The sequence below is a fragment of the Poecilia reticulata genome, chromosome 12, assembly GCF_904066995.2.
Source record: "Poecilia reticulata chromosome 12, P_reticulata-male-v2, whole genome shotgun sequence".
Classification (NCBI taxonomy): Eukaryota; Metazoa; Chordata; class Actinopteri; order Cyprinodontiformes; family Poeciliidae; genus Poecilia; species Poecilia reticulata.
The window spans coordinates 18,907,831-18,928,588 of NC_088841.1; the positions used below are offsets into that span (position 1 = coordinate 18,907,831).

The 20,758-nt window shown below is 38.0% G+C and overlaps 1 protein-coding gene across 2 annotated transcripts in view; it reads left to right on the forward strand.

Moving 5' to 3' along the window:
* Positions 1-13,465, forward strand: part of mmp17a (matrix metallopeptidase 17a) — a 104,212-nt gene extending 90,747 nt beyond the window's left edge. For both annotated transcript variants that reach the window (XM_008423921.3, XM_008423919.3), the window contains one exon: positions 9,093-13,465. In XM_008423921.3, the coding sequence (XP_008422143.2) occupies positions 9,093-9,418 (326 nt within the window). In that variant the 3' untranslated portion in view covers positions 9,419-13,465. The remainder of the gene's footprint in view (positions 1-9,092) is intronic.
* The last annotated feature ends 7,293 nt before the right edge of the window (positions 13,466-20,758 follow it).

Sequence of the window (20,758 nt, forward strand, 5' to 3'; positions counted from 1 at the left end):
ACTATAAACCTTTTAAAAACTAGCTGCTGAAGTTTAAAGACTGAAAACTTTTTTTCAATTACACTTGGTCAATGTAGCACAAGAGCGTTGGCCTTTCCACCATAAACACAGTAAAAATCTCTGTCAGGTGTCATGAATCCACTAGGTGCCACTGTGAGCTTAGTGGTTCCACAGGGAGGCACAGATGTTAAAAAAAAAAATCTAAAACGGGGTGACAGGTTCTCCAATCTCATCAAAGGAGTGAGACAGGGAACATTTCTCCAGCCTTAACCTCTGCACACGGTTGAGTCCATCATGATCCATTCCTCCAGATCTATCTACTGCTGCAACAACAAGGAATAAAGCAAAGCTTGTTTCAGACTGTTTGGATGCCACCGAAGCAGGACAAAAGGCTATAAAAGTAACGACTGATTTTGCTTGGCGGCTGCCCACTTGTTTCACTTCAGTTCAGTCCCTCAAACTCTTTAGCCCTTTCATCACAATCACAGTTTGCACCCACACAGGCAAACATCAGCAGAAACACACCCTGTTTCTACATTGTGCTGATGAAGCTTAGGTATGGAAATTAGAGGTTCTGTGATTTATATATATATATATATATATATATATATATATATATATATATATATATATATATATATATATATCCACAAGTCTGTGCTTTTACACATTGTGTTTGAAGCATTTCTATGAAAACTCATACTTTTAATTTCAGCCCTCATTTGTCCAATTGGATATCATTGTAATTGCACCGAGGCGTTTATTCTGATGGAAATGGCATTAATGCTGCTAAGGTATGCAGGTTAATCATTTCTACTTACATAATGAAACATGACTTTTTTTCTACATTTAACATTTTTTATTTACAAAGGTGAGACAATTAAGAGCTGGTTCTCACTTAAAATCCCAACTTTGGAAGAACCAGCAGTAAAAGCAAATACTACAAACATTATAAATTATAAGGACAGAGAGAAAATCAGAAAGCATCACTTCTATGCAATGCATCCAAATGAGAAGAAGGTGCATGGATCATTTGCAGTGAATTATTAAAGGTAGTCATTGGGATGTAGGTCTGAAGCTTTAACATGTTTTTGCAAGTCATTCCAGTCATTTAGGGCAACAAACTGAAATAATGAACGACCAATGGTGGTGCAGACCTTTGGAATGGTTCTGGTGATAAAATTACTGGAGCATAAATGTCTTCATTTTATGGGGGAAATTTAAAAAAAACAACATGCAAAGGTAAAGCAGAGTTTTAACAATGTTTGCCTTGTAAACTAATTGGTACCAACCTGCAAGAATATAGAGATGGCCCTGTTACAAAACGGACTGACTGCAGTGACATTCAGTTTATGCAGAAGGTCATTTTGATGTTACTAGACAGAAAATTGATCGCAGTTACTATTTGTAATGTGTGCAGACTTAAACCTCAGTACAATCTCTCAGATACTTTTATTTCAACAGAACCACAGAATGCAGAAGTGATACTTAGATAGTGTTTTATATTTTTTCTTTGGTTTTCTGTTACAGCTCAAACCTTTACAGAAAGATTCATTTCTAGTCATCTCAGTTTTAAAATAAAGGTTTGTGAACACAGTTGTGCTGTTTTAGATCTCATCCCAGATATCTCTGTTCCGTTTTGTTCCTCGTCAGTACTTGTAAGTTTTGTTACCTTGCAAAAAGGAAGGGACCGTTTTTCTTGCACATTTGTCGGAATTCAATTTTGTTAGAGAGCAAAAATCAAGAGAGATGGTTAAGGATTTTTCTCTTTTTTTCTTTCTTTTTTCTTTTTGCAGTGTTGATTCTCCCATTAATTAATCCCCAAAGAAGAACCGTGTTGTATTTGACAGGTGGATCTGGCTTTGGCTGTTAGAGCAAAGAGAAAGAGCTACAGCGAGAAGAAAGCTTGAAATGATGAACAGAAATTTGTTCGTTGGCCTTAAAAGTCAAAATAAATCTGGAGCAAAATTTTAATAAATTACAAATGTTGAGTAATTCTACTAAATTAACACTCTTAAAACCTACTAATACAAATGTTGCCCTTACTTCTACATATGTCCTTTATATATATTCTGCATGCTAAACATTGTGATCTTAGTTTTCTTTGTTGTTAGATGGCTGTTGGACAAGGTCAAAATGCATTTTTAACAATAGGCTGACTGATTTTAAACTAATTCACTGTCAGATCAGCACATCACACAAATTGCTTAAATTCATTGCCCATTATTTTGACAAGGAGCTAAGTGCTTCACCAAGACACACTGAATTTGAGAATAACTTTAAAACTGTGTTTGTGAATGTCTGATTATCCTTTTGGCGATCCAAACCCTCGGTTGTTATCGTGCTGATGGAAAGTTTTCTCCGTCTTTGAATCAGCATAAAAACCGGTGAATTCATCAGACCTGGGATTTATGTAATCTTTGAAGAAACGGAAAAGTGATTGTGGTTTTTGTGATAAGTGGTTCTCTGAAACAGGGATTTATTTCTCCAAGATTCAGCCTCCAAGCATTTCTCTCTACCTTGTTGATGTGTTTTGATGTATTTCCAACCCAAACATTTATGGTTGCGTACAACATTGATTCAGGATGCTGCGCCGGCTGATAGATCTAATTGCACAGAGCAATTATGATCTAAAGAGTGTTGTTGATTAAAAATGCGCCTCTCTACAATTCATACAACTAAGTTATATTGATTTAAAAAAATAAAAAACATCAGTGTGTATCCGTGTATAACAGCAGTGTCTGATGTATTTAGAGCCTAAACTAAACTTTATGGCACAAACAGGCATGTTTTTGTCCTCTTCTGGATGGGATACATCTGTTGTCTGATTCCATGGTTCAGGACAAGCATGTGTACTGCTACATCTCTAGAGATTCATGGATTTATTTATTTTTTTTAAAAAAGCTGCAGGCCATTGGTATTTTTGTTTTTGATTATCAAAAACCTCAGCAGGTCTGGATGTTGCCACTCCGCAACAATTTTTGTTGAGCTATTGGGTTGACAAATTCTCCCTCCTGTCTTCAGGAACTCCGCAGCTCCTACAGAGTTGCCACGGTTCTCTCGGCTGCTGCTCTGATTAATCTCTCTTTGCCCAGCCTGTCGGTTAAGGTCGACCACCCTGTTTTGGTAGTCTGGTGTTGTACCACGCTGTCTTTTTGGATGATGAACAGTCGCTTTACAAGTCAATCCTGCTTCAGCGTTCTCCAGAAGTAAAGCCCCGAGCTTTCTGCTGTGCTCTTTGGTCTTCTTCTTTCTGTTTCTTCTCCTATGTTCTCCATCAAACCTCGGAGGCCTTCACAGAAAAGCGGATGTGTATTGAGATGAAATCACGCACAGATGGACTCTATTTACTAGCTAGGTCACTTCTGAAGGCAACTGGTTGCACTGGATTTCATTTACCATTTTCAGAACACGGAGTGTTGAATAACAAAGTCAAGGATAGTTTCTTTCTGAGGGAGTATTCAGTGTGTTATAATAACTGATGCAATTACAAATTTGTAAAGAAAATCTTTGGATTCTTAAATGATTTAAACCAGCATAAGATACTGTTTCAATCGTTATTGAAATCGTTTTATTTTTGTTCCAACTTGTTTCTTTTCTAGATTTGTCAAACGTCCCAGCTGTGTGGTCTCGTAATATTTTTTTTGGTGTATGAATACTCACTCAGCCTGCAGCCTATACTTCTACAGCTTGTAGTTGGTCACAGTCAACACTCCATTGTTTTCAGCACTTATCTGCTGTCACCAAGCTGCAGAGCGTTAAAAAAAAAAACCATTGCGGCATCACAGGTGCTCCCTTTCTGTTTGCGTACAATTAATCACCTTGCTCAAAATGATTATTTTCTGTGAAGTTTCCCGAAAACATATCGCGGAGGGAGCCTCAGAGCCAGATGGATGACAGACGTTTTGTTTACTTCTAAATACCACAAATTGCCTCATAGTTTACTGACAAAGTGCTTGACAGTTGTTCAGAAAGGTCATCACCAATCACTGATGGCCCCTTTCGAACATAATTCAGCCTTTTGTGATCTTTTCTGCGCCGAGGCACACATGGTTCGCAGATTTTTCTGAGCAAGTGCTCTCTGCAGGGACTGTAGCATTTGCATTTTCCATTTAATAAAAAGCAGCACATGCTAAGTCAAGTGAGGCATAAAGATAGTTATTGAAGTCATTTTCACAAAAAACAGAATATTAATCAAAAATAGCTCTCACATCTCTTATTTTCCTTTTAGATGTGTTGCTGCGTTTAAAAATTTTGCTGTTTTTGCAACGGTTCCAAAAACTCCCACATAACACTTTTTATTTTTATTTTTTAGCATTTGAAATTGGCAAAACATTTACAGAAGTCCCTGGTGATTCACCTCCAGGATACTTTGCTTCAACCAAATGAGCATATGTGTTGTGTGAGCTGTTGGCAGGTCTGATGTCTCCTTCACCTCCCTATAACCTTCATCCCATCATCCCTTAATACTCATTTGGTTTCTCATCAAGTACCAGGTTTTAAAGGAGCACGTAAGGCGATGTGTGTGTGTGTGTGTGTGTGTGTGTGTGTGTGTGTGTGTGTGTGTGTGTGTGTGTGTGTGTGTGTGTGTGTGTGTGTGTGTGTGTGTGTGTGTGTGTGTGTGTGTGTGTGTGTGTGTGTGTTACCGGAGCTCATTATTCCAGGCAGGGCCAGTAATGTTTACAGGATGCAAATCCGTATTTCTTCTTTAATCTTTGATACAATATCATAATGTACAGAAAAAGGTAAATGCTTAGACTATGTGGTAGCATTGGAATGAGTAAAAAAATTGGAATGAATTGAATTGATTTTGGATTAAATTGGACTCATGCAGTTAGAAATGAATGGGACCTGTTTGTATGACATTGTCTTATTAATAAATTAATTAAAATGTAATTTATTGTAATGATAAGGTTTGTGACCCTAACTGTCTGATGCGTATGCAGGCATTACTAGTCATTTAACACAAATATTAATAACAAATCTATTGGGTTTTTTTTAAGTAGTACTTTTTCCAACTGTATTGTTGACAGAATTAACATCATTTTATTATCATATTTATTTAGTTTGATTCCTAGAGGGAACGTCAAGATGCTAACGTTGCTAATTCTCGACCCAAGGAGGTGGTCGTGATCCCAAGTTTCTGATCCACTGAACCAGCGGGTCAGAGTCTTCAGATATTTCTATAAAACATTTTTCATGTGCAGATTGAGTTATTTTTTGGAGAAAGATGTGACTCAAAAGATGTGATCCATCTGATTTTATTGTTCAAAGACTACCTCAAGCTGCCTTTTTGACTTTTAAGCTTATATCTGTCTTACGCTGCTCTTATGCCAACCTTTTGCTCTACAACTGCTGGAGATTCTTATATTATATTTAGACTCCAGGAAAACAAAAAGTCACGGATTGCTTTTTGAAAGTTCATAGACAGTCAGACACAGGTGGCGGAAAATAACTGAGCTTAGATCGTTTGTGATTTCCAAATACGCACGGACAAATTGGTGACAGCCAAACATCTGGACATTGTGATTATTGATAAGCAGCAGAGGACAGCTGTTGTGATGGGACTCTGTAGGTGTGGCCATGCTAAATGATGGGAAGAGGAGGAAAAAGGGAACTGTGGAGAAATGCCGAAAGCGGTGGCAGATAAAGGACGCATTTCTGCTTTCACGCAGTTTTGTCAAGAGATATAAAAGAAACAGTCATTTAATTGTGCTAATCTAAAATTTAGAAACTCCGGGACATGTGGACTCAGAGGTTCTTTATGCCATTTTTAATGATTAAAATATTTCTAGGTTTAAAACAGCATCACATCAGGAAGTGACAGTGCTCAGATGTGGCTTTGAATCAACTGCTGTGATAATAAAGTTGACGCACTTCATAAAACATCCCCTCTCTGAAGCATTACCATATTGAAACTTTAAAAAGCTTGCATTAAATTTATGCCGCCACACATCAAGGAAAGACACCCCGAGGTGTATGCAGACAACGGACTCGGTGCAACCTAAAACAGCCATCGGAGAACAAATAAAAAAGTTTAAGGACCTAATAAACGGGGAGTGAAATGGGGTCTTCGCCTGAAAGTGTTGTAAAGATGGGCGCTGCGATATGAGATATGAATATGTGTAAACTTTATAGATGTGCAGGTTAAAATTTATTGATTTAATCATATACATGTGATCATTTGGTGAGAGAGAATGTCTCCCTAAAAAGTGTCACATCATCACGGTTGTGACATTTTCTTCATCCCTCAGATGCTGGAGAAAGGTTATCTGTTATTACCAGGGACTTACGATAGGTCAAATTTTCAAGTGCTTGCATTGTTGCAGAAACACTTGCATGACAGAGAACACCCACCAGAATATGTAATTTACAAACAAATAAAAAAAAACACAATGTAACCAGGTGACCCACTGCAGGTGTGCCTGGTGTATTTCTCCTAGGGACACTCATGTCTCTATTTCTTTTGTTTCTATCGGTGCTGGTGCTGCTTTTCAGCTGCAAACCTGGCGCTCTAAGTGTGCTTTTAGACATTAGCCATTGATTCAGGATATGTGTGATTCATAATAGTGTGTGTAAAGCTTTTTTGGAGGGGAATGATGCCTGCTTTAGAACTTTAACTGCTGGAAACATTATTATATTACTTTTTTTGTCTGATTTAGTAGTTTGATATGCAGCCAGCAGAAGTCTCTCTCTGCCTTCTTATAAGAGAACGGCACAATGTGGGAGGACCCAAGTTTGAATGCTGGCTGCATTCAAATAAAGGGAGCTCTTTATTCTTTTAGATCATTACACTTTACAAAATGAGCTATTCACTAAAAGGTTCTCAGGAAACTTTTCAAAGTCACCACCATCCTTTGTTTTGCTGATGGTGTTCCACCATCATCTACTGTACTAAAAGTTAAAAATGTTACTTTGCTTCAAATTAGCTGCTTCAAATGACTGGATTACCTTTAAATCTATGTCATCAAGCTCAACAGGAGTCTTTCAGTGGACAATAGTTTGTATTCTATTAAACATGCTGGAAAGTGAACCACAAAGCTCTGACATGGGGCTCCTACACCCTCAGGGAAAGTAAAGAATTGTAATGGAAGAAAGAGGGAAAAAAGTGAATTTGTATTTCCGTCTAATAAGTTGTGTCCCTCCATCTGTTCCATTGATATATATCACTAGATAGGGCAGTGGCTATTAGCCGCTGCAGCTAATGATATGCAACTGCAGGTGCCATTACTATGCTTTCAGTCATATCGACAAAACCATACTGTTCTGATGTGGGGTGAGGATGCATCTGTCACAAAAATGAACAAAGCTTCTTTATTTCTTATCCAATATCTACAAAATATGGCAGAGAAAATTGGGGCTAATTAGTTCAATTAGCCCCAAATTGAACTAATTCAATTTGGGGCTAATTGAATTAGTTCAATTCTATTAGCGATTGAACCACTGTTTCTTTGTCAAGATGGACCAAAAAATTCAGAAGAAATGTACATCCGGATATGAACTACCATAGAGACACATAAAGTGTGAACAATATGTGGTATGTGCCATAAATATCCTCTTTGCAGTTTTATAATCAGTGATCAGTATGAGCTTAAATCCATTGCGATGCGTTGAATTCCAGCTGAATTTTTACAGCATAAAACCCAAAATTTTACACAACGTAGGGCTGTAGCTCTTATCATTCGGAGCCCCACTCTTGACAGTCCAGGCCGATATTGAAATAAATTGGAGTTATTGATCAACAGTATGCTATCAACAGGAGAAACTCTGCCTAGCTGGGTAATTATAAGCATAACAAAGGTGTAAATTTTCAGCTCAAAGCAATTAGTCTGTACCTCTTTGAGCTGTCACCCTCTCTGGAATTCTAAACACATGCCATACAGAGACTGACTTCATTAGCAGTATTCATTAGACCTCCCCGAAACACACACACAGCCACACACACGCACACACACACAGCCACACACATTGCACCATTGTAAGCTGTCTTAAAGAAAGATGGGAATTTATTCCTGCAGATTTGGTGCAAACTCTCCCAGCCTTCATAAACCCAGGTCTCTGACCAGCTTGCTCATGCTAATAGCTCATTATGTACACTGAGCTAACAAGCGTATTTCCTTCTTGGGATAATGACCATTTTCCGCTCATTACTTTTCTGATTTTTTTTTTTTTTTTTTTTTGCAGTTCTAGGCACAAAATCAGCTCTTTACGTTGGTCCCCTTGTAAACTCTCATTTTGGGTCATTTTCTTCACCTCACTTTTCTGAGAATCTCTCTAATGACATCACTCTGAAACTCCTGCTAATGCATCTACGTGTGCTGAAGTTTTAATGTGGAAACAGCCGCTGTGCTCCGTCTCTGCATTAAGGGCCAGGGAAGGGTTGCCTAACAGAAAAAAAAACAATGTAGTGCATTAATGGAAGAAAATGGATACACAAATAAAAATCTGATGGTTTTTTTTGTGAACTTCTATTCAACCCCTGTGATTCTGTGGTGAATCACTTCTGCAGAACTAATTTGCCACTATTACAGCTTTTTGAGAATGTTTCTGTCAGGTTTGCTCATATATGGCCTGGTACTGTTGCCCATGTCTCTTTGCAAGGTAGTTCAAGCCAAGACAAACTGGAAAAAGGAAAAGAAAAAAAAACATCTGTGCACAAAAAAAAATTAAGTTACAGATTTCATGGCTTCCCTGTCCCTACTAGAAAAAAAAAACACACAGCATGATGGCACCACCACCGTATATCGCACTGTGTTCAGAGTGTCAATCTTTCTCCAAACATGTTATTTTGTTGACTTGAGCAAATTATTTAAATTCTTTGCTATATTTTCTTATAATTTTCTTCCAACATTTTTTTTTCCTTTTGTGCCTCTCTTCTATGAAGGCTAGATTGGTGGAGTGCCAGGCAGGTTCTGGATTAACTCAGTATTAACCTAATTCATAATCTAAAAGTTTGTGGTTGCAAATGTGGCAAAATATGGAAAAGTCCCTTTGCAAGTTCCTGATTTCTAACTTTATGTTCTTTTGAGTAACTGTACCCTAAATACAACAAAATCCCAACCATGTTTTCTCTTTCAATCTCTACCTTAAAGGATCATCCTATTTTTTCAAGGGAAAAGAGTACTGGCGAGTGCCGGGCAGCGACATGGAGGCGGAGGCAGGATACCCCCGCCTGATTGCCAAGGACTGGCTGCTCTGCACCGAGATGCAGTCGGACTCTCCGGACACAGAAGCCAAAAGCACGGAGACGAGGGTCAACGTGCACCGGCACCCAGACCACGCAGAGAATGGATACGAGGTGTGCTCCTGCACCTCTGACACCGCCTCGCCTTTGGCTGTCCACTTACCCCCGTCTCCGGTTTGGCTGCTGCTGCCTTGTTGGACGCTCTTACTGACCTTCCGCAATGAACTGCTATGATGCTGAAGCGCGGAGTTAAGTACTTGTGTTGAGTGCAAGAGAGAGACTAATTAGCAGATGCTCTGCAAGAAAGAAAGAAAAATAACTGGAAGGATTGGATCATATAAATACGGTTTATTTAGTTTGTTTTGTTCTCTTTATTTCTCTTTTTTTTCCTGGGAGTTATTTATTTCACATGCCATCTTATGGCCACTTAAAGAGCTTTGCAGTAGCCGTTTTATGAACAATTATCAGTTAATATCCACTGACAGTGACAGTATTAGATGTTTCATAAGCCGAGTTGCACAGAAATACAAGTTAGCTTCACTTTCCAAATGGCCTCATTAATACTGAGAGGGCTAAGAAGAGGGGAATAAGTGGTTATATCATTACAGATTTAATGGCGACTTACTTTGAGGTATTCAGTTTTATGAATAAGAGCTCGTGGCTCAACCTGCTAGGGTTTGAGAGCATTCACGTCAACACTGACAGAGATTTGGAAATTACAGCTTCTTATTGACAAAATAAAAGCTGAATCTTTTATAAAATGGGATTTAAAGCAATTTTATTTATCAGAGCATAATGCTGTAATGCTGATACTGCAAATGTTTGCTTATTGGTGATTTGTGTAGTTAGTTAAAATGCAGCTTAAATTAGAAAGATAAACATTCATTCACAATGCTGATTATCGTTCAAAGATACCTCGATCTTCTTTAGGCTTTGGGTAGTTACTGGCATGTAGGGCTTAAAAAGTTATGGTTTCAAAACCTCCTTTCTATCATCCTAATCCTGCATTATGACGTTTCTTTTTTTAGATACGTTTTTGAAGCAATATGAGGCATAGCAGTACTGGCCCTCCCCCACTTGTTGCTTGTTGAATTCTTTTAGCCAAACTGATAAGACATTCTTTGTATCGATCTGCTTCACCAGCCGATTTTAAAACCGTTGGAATAATTTTCAAACAACTACAAGACCTAGAAAGCATGCTAAAAAAAGAAAAAACATTTTTGATCCTACTTCACAACAAAAATCTATAAATTCACTCCATTGTTGGTGGAGCTACAGCAGACTAAGTCCCAAGGTATTTGTTGTTTTGATACTACCAGCAGGCTCAACCAACCTAAATCTGCATAGAAACACAAACACAGTTCTGCTTTAAAAACAGCACTAAACATAAAAGTCTTTTGTAAAATTGTATTCTGTTATATATGCAAATTTCCTCAAAAGTAACCTTATCACCCTGAAAGCGGTCAAAAATAGATAACGCAGGCCTTCTTTGGTTCTCATATTCCACCACTCTGAGAATATAGTTCCTTATTTTAAAATATAAATTAGCTTTTGTTGACAATAACTACACAAAACCTCTCAATCTACCAAATCTAAACTGTGTTTATTATGACCATTTCTTCAGTAAAAAAAAAACCACGAAAACAAAACCCCACCTTCTCAACCCAAAGTAACAAAATGCTGTCACGACAGAGACGCTCGGTGGATTCGGTTGTTGCGGAGGGGTTTGTTTATCCAAAACTATAGCCTCTCGATGTCCAAGTGTGCATCCTCAAACTCCTTTAATAGTTTGACTTGCATGTTCTGAAGCTATCTCAAGCGAGCACACGTTTACCGTTGGCCTGCACTGTCATCCAAACTGGATCCATATTTGTCTCCGTTTGATTGAACGAAGCTGTCGGCTTACCCCTGAGGTTAGCTGTAGCATGGAATCGAGGGGCGATGCCAGGAGGTGAGTTGCCTTTTTTAATGGAATCACTTCTCTTTGAAGTCTTTTGAAGGGTGAACTAGATAAGATTTGATCAGCGTATGCCATGTTGACGACTTTAAAGTTTTATGATAAGATGTTAAAGAAGCAGAATGCAGCTGATCCACGTGTGAGTGTTGCCCACTAGAAGTCCTCTATAGGCTACAGCAGCTGTCGACTCCAACCAGCATATCTGCTAAATAACTGTAAATCTGAGCTAATTTATTACCAACACAATAATGAACAAAACAGCAACAAAAGGTGTAATATCTTGAATCCAGAACCAAAATGACGATAAATAAATCCTACAGATAGTGTTGCCATACTTGTAATTCTGAACTTGTTCCATTATTTTGACAGCAGCAGGAATAATTGTAGCTTCTGCGCTTCCAATAAATCTATCTTCTGAAAAAGCTGTAATTTCTAGGATGTTTGATCAAGTTGAAAGTGAATACTCTCAGATGAAAGCTAGATTTGTTCTGTATAGCCAGTCTTCATATATATGTATATATATATATATATATATATATATATATATATATATATATATATATGCCAGTCTACATGGACAGCATCTTGGAAAAGTATTCGTTTGACAAAGTGTTTCACGCCTTTCATTGGGATTTTCTGTGACAGACCACTACTAAAAGAAATGTAGAAACCCGTATTTGGCTCTCATGAGAAATTACTCTATCCAGTCACCTTTCATCTGCAAATATTTTGTAATAGCTCTTTCTGAACAGAGGTGGACAACTTCATAGTGAAATATTACACAGTTTTTCTCAGCAAATTAGCCTTAAACTCTGTCAGATTGGTTGCAGAGTGTCTGTGAACGTCAGTTTTCATTGCCACATTTTTTACTTTTTTAAGATGGGAGTAATCTCTGATCTAAAGTACTCTATTATAGCAAAGGCTGCACACTTATAATTGTTTTATGATTTATGGGTAACCTCTGCCCCAAACCCAACTATTTTTTATTCTCTTAACATGTTCATTTTAAGAATTGGATTTCGTATAGCTCAATAGATTTCTTTTCACCTCTGACCAGCTTCCCTGTCCCACAGCATGATGATGACACCTCGTTTTGCAAAATGGGGATGGTGTTTTCCAGATGATGTGCAGCGTTTGTTTTCCACCCCACACCGAGTTTTGAGCGATGCCCTAAAAGCTTAAATTTGGTCTTGCACGCCTTGCCTTTAAACAGAATGTCCTATTTCTTTCTTTCAACCATGACTTTCTTCTTGCCACTCTTCTGTAAGGGCTAGATTTGTTGGGTGCATTCCTATTGTCAAAAGCCAAGGTTTCTTCCCATCCTTTCCATGCCCTGCCTGTCAGTTTGGGTAGATGTCCACGTCTCAGTATGTTTGCAAATGGTTTCCTTCCCATTCTGCACTTTTCACTAGTTCACGTCGATCTATCACACAAAAACTCAATGAAATGCATTTAAACTTTGTGGTAGCATGAAAAAGTTCAAGGGGTATGACTATTTTTCTAAGACACCAAATAAGCCGGGTTGAGATTCAGATCAGCCGATCCCAGAGGAAGAGACGGGATCCCTATTAATCTGAATATAGACTCCCACCAGGGGAAGAGCGACATCCCGAGGTGTCATTGTTCGACAGGCGACTGACACTGCAGCGCCCGTCTGTGCAGGCAGGTGTAATGTACTTTGGGATGTATTGCAGAGAGATGGTTGGGTTGACAGATCAATGGCTCTGTGGGAGCTTGACGTGTTGAAGACACATGAGTGGCGTGCTGGTTTTCAACAGGTACACGCACAGTCAAGAGGAAGACAAGGGAACATGGGATGTGGGGGAGGAAGACGACAAATGAATGTCGGACAGAACATTCAAAACCAAGATTCCTGCTGTTGCTTATTGACATTCTTCTTGCTTTCTATCCGTTTCCTGCACTCCCCCATCACACAGGTGGTACCTCCCCTGTTCAGATTTCTCACCCCTGCCATAACCAGAGGTAGTATTGGTTTGCTGTATTTTTTATTTTTTTGTATTAAGTATGAATATATTGTGAGCTATTGCTTTGACGAGACGACATCCCGTGGAGCATTTCCGACACAAACCCAAGCTCCGTTTGACGACATCTATCGCAGACCTCACAAAGGCAGCAGATTTGTTATTGTTGCTGATATATTTACCTACAAGTTTAAATATAGACAGATATATTTGAGTCACAATGTTCCATGGTTACTGCAAACCAAGTGGACTGTGTATATTTCAAGCTGTGTTTTCTAATGTAAAATATTTTTGTAGAAAAAAAACAAGAAAATAAAGATTCTGAATGGTTTCCCTGGCTAATCATGGTCGCATGTGTGTGCAGTACGAGAGATTACTTTGAGTACTCCGTCTTGAGGCTGAGTACGTAGTTATTTTGCGCCATTGAAAATCAACCCATGCTTGAAAACAGATGAAGGTAACAGAACAGCTTGCAGACACCAACTGCTGGGAGTTGATATCTATCTCTGTGGTGTTCTTAAGAATGTTTTTTCATACTTTTATTTTGTAATCATGAGTGTTCATGAATATTGCAAATTGTGTTATGATAATCACCACACAAAATCACTCTTTTTGCCGTTACTTTTGTTCTTATGTTGACACAAAGGTGAAAACGCTGCATAGTTTCTGAAGATGTGCATGAGCCGAAGAAGACAACAAAGTGAAGACCCTCTATGGACTTTTGGGGAAATCACAGTGGCAATTTTGAGAATTTATTCTAAGAAAATTTCAGATTTTAGGCAGTTTTTACCTTGCTCATAATTAGGAGGACGTATTTCTATTTTCAGATTTCTTTTTTCTTGTTTGAGAATTCTTTTTCAAAGCGTATTTCTGAAGATACCAAGAACCACATTATGCTGAACAAGGTTAAGAGCCGTCATGTCAGATTCACTTATAATGCGTTTTTTCCAACATTCAAATAATTGGTTATAACAGCAGTAAAGTATCTTAACCACAACCATTCATCTATCTGCTAGTTCATCAGTTAATTTACCCATCCATCCATCCATCCATCCATCCATCCATCCATCCATCCATCCATCCATCCATCCATCCATCCATCCATCCATCCATCCATCCATCCATGTTAAGATTCCATTTACACTTTTATTTATTATAACATTCTTAAGTAACTAAGTTTGTAACTTTGAACATATGTGAACAAAAATACCCATATGACATTATAAATTAATCAATTGGTATTCTCTCCACATGCTGCCTTTGACACAACTTACAGGCCACGGTGTGACGGCACTGAGAGCATTATTCCCTCCTCTTGACACTCTCGAGTGGTGTTAATTAACTGGTGTGTCCCGACCGCTGCCAGAAGAGCACAAAACTCCCTGGAGCAAAAATGATACCAGGTCAGTCCTTATCACTTTGTTCAGCTGATCCTGCTTGATCCAGATGCTAAGCGATCGAGTTAGTAGCAGTACGTACCATGCAGGTATTTCACTGTTTGTTTCTACTATCAAGTTGATTGAAAATTAAAAAAAAAAAATGTAAGGGGTTTGGATATTTAATTGAGATTCATATATATCAAGGTGGTATGGACTCATGGAAATAATTTTATTTGTATAATACTTAACTGATCACACCCAGGATAACTTTGCTTTTTTTCTGCAGAGAAATTCTCCACCTGAGGCATCTGTATTATGGCTTCTTCTAGTTTATAGATGTAATGTTTTATCTCTGCACTCTGGAGACAATTATTGAACAGCTCAAACAATGGCTTTTTAAACTTCAGGTCTTCAGGCATTGCTATGTCTCAAACCCCTCTTAAAATATATTTCATTTTACTTATCAGTTCTACCACAATGGGAAAGAAAAAATTGGATTTCTTGAGTGTGTTGGAAATTTATAGAAAGTGGAAAAACTTGAAATATAGCATTCAAAGAGCTTACATATAATTCAAATTCACATTTTCCCTCTAGGGTAGCCCCAAGTCTTTAGGGAATGGAGTTAACAGCGTCCCCAGAGAGGTTTTGCCTGTTCTACCTAAATATTCAGGGAGGATTTATTGCAATTTCACGTCCATATAAATTACACTGGAATAAAATTCACCCTGTGCCACAGGGAGTGCAAATAAAACAAAAATATAATAACACTGAACAATGCAATTTGAGGACAGCAACTGAATTGGATGGGATGTCAGAGTAGCTATTTCAACGGTGCATTTTCCATGGACAATATGACTCACCGCCTAGGGCATCATTCTATCTGGGGCAGCACAAGAATCAGAACCACAGTCTAAGTGTCGTATAAAATCTTCAAAAATAATTTGCAGTTAAATTATATTAGAAGTCAGATTTGAGCCTTTTTATTAAGGTAACAAATTCAAAGACATAACTGATGGAATGAGCGACTTTCTGAATTGGATCGTTGATCGTGCGTAATGATGGGAAACAAGACATAATTAGTCCTTCTTGGATGAAAAATCTTCATTGCCGATGTTGGACATTTCAACCTGTTGCCACTTTAGACACCTGTGGTTGTTATCATTTTAAATGTTGCTGCCTTTCACTGCACATGTTGTACTGACCATGCATCAATTCATAGCCACCAAGTGGATGTTTCTTACTTTCACAGCCAATACTTTAACGCTTCCAATTTTCTATATCATACACATAGTCTACTGTTAGAAAATGTAGCTATTTGATTTAATCACAAAATCTCAAAGGTAGGCGATTTTAAATTATTACTGTTTGGGCAGAGGACATGATGTTTCATACTTTATTTGAGTCAACATGCCCAGAAAATATAGTTGAACAGAGTAAATATGTGGTTTTCAGGTAACTTACATTTGAGTTAAAAAGTGAAATTTGTGTTTTATGTCAATACTTAAACACAATGTGGTGTAAGTACTTGGTTAGGAGTGAAACGGGTAGGTACCAAATAAGTGTGATGTACAATGGACATGTATATTGGTATCAAATGGTTTATTTATCGATGCAAAAAGGAATTACGAGGTGACAATATAGCAAAACGGAATAAGGAACAGGCAAAGAAGAAAACTATCCCAAAGTTTCCCAAAGATCATGAATACTGTCAAAAAGGGTTTTCTAAAAGCAAAAAAAACACAATCTTTTTGACTTGGTTTTTACTCCCACAGGACCAGTTTTATACTGTATGCAGCAAAACGTAAGATTTGTCAAATGCAAAAGGACGTTTACTGAATATGAATGAGATGCACTTTTGTCAAGATGTGTTTCATTGAAACGTCACATAATGGATTCACAAAACCAGTGTCTCTCTCCTGGCAAACAGATCCAACTCCCAAACTTTCAGTGACACTGAAGAAAAAAAAAATCTGATTAGAGTGTGGGGAGAAAAGAAAAAACTGACCTACGTACTGTGTATATGTGAGTGTCACACTCCGCCGTGGTGATGAGATGCTGTCAGAAAGCTTAGCTTGGCTTCTTCTTGATTCATGCTTGGTGTACCATTGAGGGAAGAATCTGCAGACTTGTCGAGCTCCGGCAGTTCTCCGCTGTCACATTCCACTAGAGGTCATACTGGATTCAACTTCTGCCCACACACGAGCCGAGGAATATGCTGGGACTTACCCCGGAGTTTGAGTAGAGGTTTCACCTCCACTGCGGCTGTAGGGATGGAGTTCCAGGGATAGACGGGAGATCGCTCACTTTAATGAAGCAAGTGCAAAGAAGGGTTTTTTGCTTTTTTAAAAAAGGCATGGATCGAGGCTTATCCTTCTGGACAAACTAGCATTTTTAATCAGATAATGAGCAGTTCGAACGCCTCTGACCATTTTAATTTAACTTAGATAAAATAGGAGCAAAGTCAAAGGGGACCAATTTCAGTGAGCCACCATACACAACACTACCATCCTGAAATTAGTCCAGCTAAACAGAATGCAGTCTTTATTTGTCAGAGGCGCTGGTGCTCGTCCAGCATTAAATTGCCTAAAACGGGGAGAGGGGGGGAATCCAACAACAAAGATGTTTTCACCTGAACCTGGAGTTACTTATCACCACGTAAAAGCTTCAAATCCAGTTTATGAATACAGGATGCCTCCCTCAAGTATAAGTCTCCCCTGTTTGTAGTAGAGAGTATTGAATTTCCTTGAGATTCTCAGTTTAATTATCTGCCATGACCTATTGGCAGGAATTACAAGGTTAAGCGGCGCGGTGCGCAGACAAAAGTGTTATGCTGATAACGTCTTGTACGTGCGTTGCAATGCAGAGTTGGGTATGAAGAGGCGGTGACCTTCTTGGCCAGATTACTAGCCATCTGTCTGCAGGAAAAGCTGAAGAGATGAGCGAGGCACGGCGCCATGAAACCCAACAATGGTTACTGAAAGAAAAGATTGCAGGAGGCAGTAACCCTTTGGCAAGCAATGAAGGCAATAAAGCTTATCATAAACAGCTTATCTTGCCCAGGATGGGCAACTGGAGGGATTTAACAAATAGAAAAGAGAGTAGTGAACAGATTTAAGTTAGCAGGTGATACTATATTTCATAACAGTTACAATTGGAAGAGTTTAAGATGCAGTTTGTCTTGTTTGCCAAAAAAAAAAATCCTGCAAGGATGAAAAATGAACTCCAACATTGTGTTGCATGGATTTACTTATCAATACATAATAATTAAAAAAAAAATCTTCTACTCTAAAAATAGTCAGTGCATGACATATTAAACCATGTCAGTATTTCTTTGCCAAAGACTTAGTGAACATTTAGAAAAAATAAGTACACCTAAGGATTAGATAGCCTGCAAAACCTCCTTCAGCAGATGTTAAGTTTGTTTCTGTAGGATTTAAACCTTAAGAAGCATTGTCTTAAATTGGAAAACATTCAAAGTTTAAAATCAAACAAAAGAGATAGACATTTATGGCCAGGAGGTGGCACTGTTGAAGGAAGCTGGAGCTGATGCTAACTGCTAGCCCAAAAGAAGCTAAGATCAAAGGAAACCTTTACTGTCTTAAGATAAATTAAGCTTCACAAACATCCTGTGTGTGCAATTTATAAATAACTAAAGTATCATCACATTTAATAGGTGACTATATGCTCTACTATGGAGGAAGTAGAGCCATTTTTTATATTCCTGTGAGAAACCTGCTCTGTTTCTAGCTCAGTCAATGTCTCATACAAAAGCAGAGCAGCATAAAAGGTTAAATAAGTATAGTGGTTTAAGTGAATGAGCAATTAACAATGTTTAAGATAAGATAGTAACTATGTAAGCTTTTAACAAAAATCCCAAACTACCCCTGAAACATGTCAAGCGAATGCTGTCGCTTTGGGTATGCAGACATGGTTGAGTCATTCACTAAGGTTGCCCAGGTGTAGCAGCAAAATAAGCAGCAGCCCACATCATCATTCTTACACTACCATGTTTTCCAGCTAAGATTTTTGTGTGGACATTGGGTGATCAGTTTTCATCAAAAGTGATGGTTCAGTCGTCGTATTCAAATCTGCGTGTTGTTTTAGGAGGGAAAATGTGCCTTGCACAGTACATCAAAGCAAGCCATAACCGCACTAGATCCATGTTTTTCAGCCAAGGACTGAACACTACAGTGTGAGATGCAGCTCTCAGATGTCTCTGCATTTGCATTCAGGCTTGCACAGCCTGGCCTACAAGTGGAATCACAGCAGTAAATTTTATCTTTGGTGTTCTTCACTGCAAATATGTAAATAAAAACAAAAGATTAACAGAAGTTTGTTAGATTTCCCCATATCATTTCATCTGTGTTTTATCAAGTTTTGTGCTAAATATATGACAACGTAGTTGTAAAATGTCTACACACCCTGGTCAACTGCAAGTTTTTGTGAAGTAAAACTAAGATAAATAATAGTCTAACTTGAGCTTTATGTACATGGAATTATTGAAATGATAATAAATAAATTTTATTAGGAAAATATATACCTACACATATTTTAAATTCTAGTAAATCTGATTAACTTGACATTCAGCAGTCCCAGATTAGGGTTGACAGACATAATTCTTTTTTCTTTTGTTTTCACAGAAAAAAATCAAGACCCCGTAAAAACATAAGACCTTGTAGAATTATGTTTCATGGTCTGATAAAACTATCCTCAAAATGTTGTCTAAAGTTATGTTGGGCACCGAAAAAGACGAGGTCCACGTATCATTTTTACTCCCTGAAACTTTACTGAGCGAAAATGTTTGACTTTGCCATCAAAAGGTTTAAAGAAAAGGTGATAGTGTCTGTAGGGGGCTGTGATTTTTAATTTTTTTTATTTTTTTGTTACAGGCATGATTGCCGTGAGTGTAAATATTTCATTCACACACAAGATCAACAAAACCCACCTTCGAAATCTGTATGCAGTGTGCACGTACTTTAGGACCCGTCTGGCTAGGAATTTCCATTTCTACCCAGAGCGAACACCTGAAGGCTCTTCCGCTGACTGACACAAACAGAAAGTTGAAGTAGGCCAGGAAGAACCAATCAATCATCCTGTTGGAGCCACAGAGCGACAAAAATAGTCAACACCAAAGCGAACTCCTGCAGAGTTAGACACCTGTAAGGTTGTGTGGTGTGTATCCTTCTGCAGAAACACCAACTGTCCTGCTCAGGCAAAAACTGTCTGGCGTGTTAAATCAAGCACAGGACTCAAAGCAGAATCATCATTTGTTTACTATTTTGTAAATCTGTCACTGTATTCGCCAGACTGCAACTTGTCAGCTTGCAGCTGTTTTTGACTGAGATTAATCAATGTGACTGTAGGAGTTTCAAATAATAATAGTAGATATAAATTCAATATTTTTTCTGAATTTATTGTTACATTTTCTTTCTTTATGTCGCCTATTGTTTTATGTCGTTAATATTTACATTATTATGATGTATATGGGAAAACTATTAAACCAGCAAACAGAAAAATAGCAAGGAAGTTTGTAATGGAATTTAAATGTTCACTATTTCTGGGATTTTCCCAGACTAAGGCACTCAACAGTAAAAATGTTGAACTGAAGTGGTTTACATTACATCACTGCCCTCTTCTGGTAGTTATATGGAACCTTTTTGTAAATATTCATCAGCTGACTCCTATTGATACTGAATGCATTCATATAATTTGTTCTTGTGGATACATTCGGTGCAGTGAGGGTAAGACCAACTTTTTCCTGTCAGCAGTATGTCTTCTAAGCATCTAAAGGTGCAGTAAATATAGTAATATAAAAACATACCAGAGGTTGTTTTTATATTACAGTTTTGGACTTACAGTGTGTCTTATAAGTCCAAAACACATACAGTGATAGAAATTTGATAAATAAGTAAAAATTATGTCGTATGGTAGACTTATTCGGTGCGGTATGTAGTTTCAGTCAAGAATTGTGAGTTTTATGAGTTGCTATATATTATGGTTTTCACCCAGCGTATACTTGGTTAGGTTTTCTTTCTTCCGTGCAAGTTTTTCCAAGTCTTTCAACACCCAAATACCAGTGACATCAACTATTGATTAAGTGTATAATTACTAGTTTCTCTTCACTTTGCATGTTTTCTCGCATAAGTATTCTACCAGTGGTTATTATTGTTTCTCAACTTCGCAGATTTTCTTAGACAGAAACCCTGTTTTAAGTCTTGAGATGTTATTTTAATATTTGCAGATGAAGTGCTTTCCA